The following is a 4,673-nucleotide window of genomic DNA, read 5'->3' on the forward strand; positions in this document are numbered from 1 at the left end:
TTTAATAGGGGTCACGACAGCGGAATGAACAGTCAACTAATCCAGCATATGTTTTACACAGCGAATGACCTTCCAGCCACAACCCAGTACTGGGAAACATCCATACACACTCATTCACACACACACTTATACACTACGGCCAATTTAGTTTATCAGTTCCCCTATAGTGCATGTGTTTGGACTGTGGGAGAAACCGGAGCACCCAGAGGAAACCCACGCCAACACGGAGAGAACATGCAAACTCCACACAGAAACACCAACTGATGCAGCTGGGACTCGAACCAGCAACCTTCTTGCTGTGAGGTCACAGTGCTAACCACTGAGAGTGTATGTATTGGGTTGTGGCTGGAAGGGCATCTGCTTTTTAAAACATTAATCGGAATAGTTGGTGGTTCATTCCGCTGTTCATTCCCCTGATAAATAAGGGACTAAGCCAAATGATAATGAATGAATGAATGGTAATAGAGTAGATGTAATTTAAATAAATGTATACATTAAATTATCTGAAGCCTCACACAAAGTAATGTTACTGAAAAGAAATGCACCTCCTGATTAGCATCCTGAGAAAAACGCAAAGGGAACGAAATCACGACGCTCCCTCCAAGCTCCGTCTGTCCGCCGCCCCTCCCGCGCCCGACGCTGATGAGCCGCAGACAGCAGGGCGCCTGAGCGGGTCTGAACAGCTCCAAACTCCGACACACACCGCGACACTCCGCGCACCGGTCCAGAGCGACCCACGGAGCTCCAGCAGCACTTCACTCAACTTTACTCGGAGTCAAACACACACACACACAAAAACACACACACATACAGAGATAGAGAGAGTGGAGAAAGCTGCGCTGGCGGCCGCGCTGGCCGACTGGAGACTCTTTCTCACCGCACACCGAAAGTATGGCCGCGCGCGCGCTCTTCCTGATCGCCCTCGGAGCTCTGAGCGCCCGCGCGCAGTACGGAGACCGCGGGATGTCGGTGCCCGAGCACGGCTTCTGCCAGCCCATCTCCATCCCTCTGTGCACGGACATCGCCTACAACGAGACCATCATGCCCAACCTGCTCGGCCACACCAACCAGGAGGACGCGGGACTAGAAGTGCACCAGTTTTACCCGCTGGTGAAAGTGCAGTGCTCGCCGGACCTCAAGTTCTTCCTGTGCTCCATGTACGCGCCGGTGTGCACGGTGCTGGAGCAGGCGCTGCCGCCGTGCCGGTCCCTGTGCGAGCGCGCGCGTCAAGGCTGCGAGGCGCTGATGAATAAATTCGGCTTCCAGTGGCCGGAGAGCCTGGCGTGCGAGTCCTTCCCGGTGCACGGCGGAGAGCTCTGCGTGGGACAGAACACCACCGGGCCGAGCTCCCCGGTCAACCCGACTCCCGATGCGACGCAGGCGGCTCCGGAGTTCTCCGCGCGCGGCCGCTTCCAGTGCCCGGCGTCGCTCAGAGTCCCTCCGTACCTCAACTACCGCTTCCTGGGTGAGGACAACTGCGGAGCGCCATGCGAGCCCAGAAAACTGCACGGCATGATGTACTTCAGCGAGGACGAGCAGAAGTTTGCGCGCATCTGGATCGGGATCTGGTCCGTCCTATGCTGCGCTTCAACTTTATTCACAGTTCTGACTTATCTGGTGGACATGAAGCGCTTCAGCTACCCGGAGAGACCCATCATATTCCTGTCCGGCTGCTACACCATGGTGTCCATCGCCTACATCGCCGGATTTCTCCTGGAGGACAAAGTGGTCTGCAACGAGCAGTTCGAGAACGAGTTCAGGACTGTGGTCCAGGGCACCAAGAAGGAAGGCTGCACCATATTGTTCATGATGCTGTACTTCTTCAGCATGTCCAGCTCCATCTGGTGGGTGATCCTGGCGCTCACCTGGTTCCTCGCGGCCGGGATGAAATGGGGTCACGAGGCCATCGAGGCCAACTCGCAGTACTTCCACCTCGCGGCCTGGGCAGTCCCGGCCATCAAAACCATCACCATCTTGGCTGTGGGTCAGGTGGACGGGGACGTGCTCAGCGGAGTGTGCTTTGTGGGCATCAACAGCGTGGACGCGCTGCGCGGATTCGTGCTCGCGCCGCTCTTCGTGTACCTGTTCATCGGCACCTCGTTCCTCCTGGCGGGATTCGTGTCGTTGTTCCGCATCAGGACCATCATGAAGCACGACGGCACGAAAACGGAGAAACTAGAGAAGCTGATGGTGCGGATCGGGATCTTCAGCGTGCTCTACACGGTTCCGGCCACCATCGTGATCGCCTGTTACTTCTACGAGCAGGCCTTCCGCGCGCACTGGGAGCAGACGTGGAGCGCGCACTCGTGCAAGACATACGCGGTGCCGTGTCCCGCGCACAACCCGCAGATGAACCCGGACTTCACGGTGTTCATGATCAAATACCTGATGACCCTGATCGTGGGCATCACCTCCGGCTTCTGGATATGGTCTGGAAAGACGCTCAATTCCTGGAGGAAGTTTTACACGAGACTGGCGAACAGCAAACAGGGAGAAACCACAGTGTGAAGCTCTGCCCATCACTCCTCTCCTGATTGATCGATTGTGTTGTACAGAAACACTGAGCTTTTTTGTACTTACATTTTTTGTATTTAAAACTCTCTCCTGGATGTGCTTTTTTAATCAGAGGACTGCTTTTTGGAGATTATTTATGCCTTTCTCTCTTGGAATATTCTGGGTCGGGATCTGTATGTAAAATCGCGTCTTTTTTCATTTTTTAATCGACTTCAGTGTTTTTTCCACGGGCGAATATTCAAACTTTTTACATGCAAATAATGCAGATGATGTTAATAACCACTGTATTAATGTGTGTGAATGCTGCACCCAGCACTTACAGCACATGGGAAGCTTTGAGCTTTAAATTAAAGCTGAGATTGTGCTGAATTATGGGACTGGATCCTGAAGATAATCAGTCAATTCTGCTGGCTGCAGATCTGCTTAATTCAGCCCATTCGCTGGTCTTCCAGGCTGGATTCAGATGTAAAGTGCCTTTTCTCTCGTTTCTTTCAGTCCTGCACTTCTCTAAGAAATGTTTCTTGAGTCTGTAATGATGTTTCTGAAGGGTTTGTGTTCTCTTATGGCTCTTTTGCACAGAAGTACCTCTAAACATACAGCTAGAACACGATGGACAGTGTTTGCAATGCACTTCTCAAATACTTCATCATGTCTGTGTCAGTATCAGAACCGTGAATTCACCATGAGAATGTTTGGAGACGCAAGTGTAAAGCGATAATACATCAGTTGTTGTCAGAGATTATCAGCTCTAATTAGCAAATTCAATAATACTGTTTATCCAAAATCTACAAGCAATCAACACTGTTTGTGGATAATCTGTTCAGGAGGACATTTTTAAAGGGGAAGTTCACCCATAAATGAAAGTTCTGTCATCATTTACTCATCATTCACGTATTATTTCATCTGTTAAACACAACAGAAGATACTTTTAAAAATGTTAAAAACCAGTGAACATTGACGTCCAAAGTATTTGTATTTCCTACCATGGAAGTTAACGGTTACCGGTTTTAACACTCTAAAATAATCTGTTTTAATATAATGTTTTCTTATTATAATATATGATATTATTTAAACCCAAATTTGTGTAAATGTGGATATAATTTGTACTATAAAATACACTGAAAAGATTAACACCTTTGTCAATATGTCAATATGTGTGACCACAGTAAGTGTCCATTTTTGGAAATTGAGAGTCATGCGAGTCTGAATAATTAGCTGACTCAATACGTTTTCCATTGATGTACACTTTGTTAGGACTGGAGAATATTTAGTTGAGATATTAGAGAAAATAGGAGGGTAATTTAAATATTGATCAATTAATCATTTCAATATTGACATTTAAAGTTGTCCGAATTAAGTTCTCAGCATTGCATATTACTAATGAAAATGTATTTTTTTATTTATTTACTATAGTAAATTTACTAAATATCTTGTGATAATTTTTGGCATTAAACAAATCTATCATTTTGACTCATATAATGTATTTCAACCAATAATAGTCAACATAAGACTCCTATGGAAGCCCTAAAAAACGCCTCTAAAAAAGGTGATTTTGACTTGTTAGTGACAGAAAGCAGACTTTATAAAACACAATTGTGAATTTATATCGTGCAATTCTGACTTAATAATTCGTGATTCTACGTTTGCATTAAAATTCTGAGGAAAAAAAGTCTAAATTTTGAGTTTGTGTCATGCAGTTTTGAGATAAACGTTACAATATATATATATATATATATATATATATATATATATATATATATATATATATATATATATATATATATATATATATATATATATATATATAAATAAATAAATAAAGTTTTTAGAGGCAGAAACAATTAGATAGACTCCAGGTGTATCACACACATTTGACCCAAATTTAGGCTAAAATAACCCAGTATTTTTATTTATTTTTTTGAGTAAGATGAAACATCTTCTTTTGTGTTTTAAAATAAAGACACTCAAAAAGTTTTAGATCCACTTGAGGCTGAGCAATCATTTTAGTTGTATAAAATTTTATATTGAGGCGGCACGGTGGCTCAGTGATTAGCACTGTGGCCTCACAGCAAGAACATCGCTGGTTCGAGTCTAAATTGGCCTTAGTCTATGAGCGTGTGTGTGAATGAGTGTGTATGGGTATTTCCTAGTACTGGGTT

General features: G+C 45.3%; 1 protein-coding gene across 1 annotated transcript; it reads left to right on the top strand.

Annotated features, from left to right (window-relative positions):
• Positions 1–630: 630 nt before the first annotated feature.
• fzd1 (frizzled class receptor 1) lies at positions 631–4,223 on the top strand. The gene has a single exon (XM_056474798.1). It carries the CDS (start codon positions 892–894, stop codon positions 2,506–2,508), a length of 1,617 nt encoding a protein of 538 aa, XP_056330773.1. The 5' UTR covers positions 631–891; the 3' UTR covers positions 2,509–4,223.
• The last annotated feature ends 450 nt before the right edge of the window (positions 4,224–4,673 follow it).

Source organism: Danio aesculapii, chromosome 16, assembly GCF_903798145.1.
Source record: "Danio aesculapii chromosome 16, fDanAes4.1, whole genome shotgun sequence".
NCBI classification, from domain to species: Eukaryota; Metazoa; Chordata; class Actinopteri; order Cypriniformes; family Danionidae; genus Danio; species Danio aesculapii.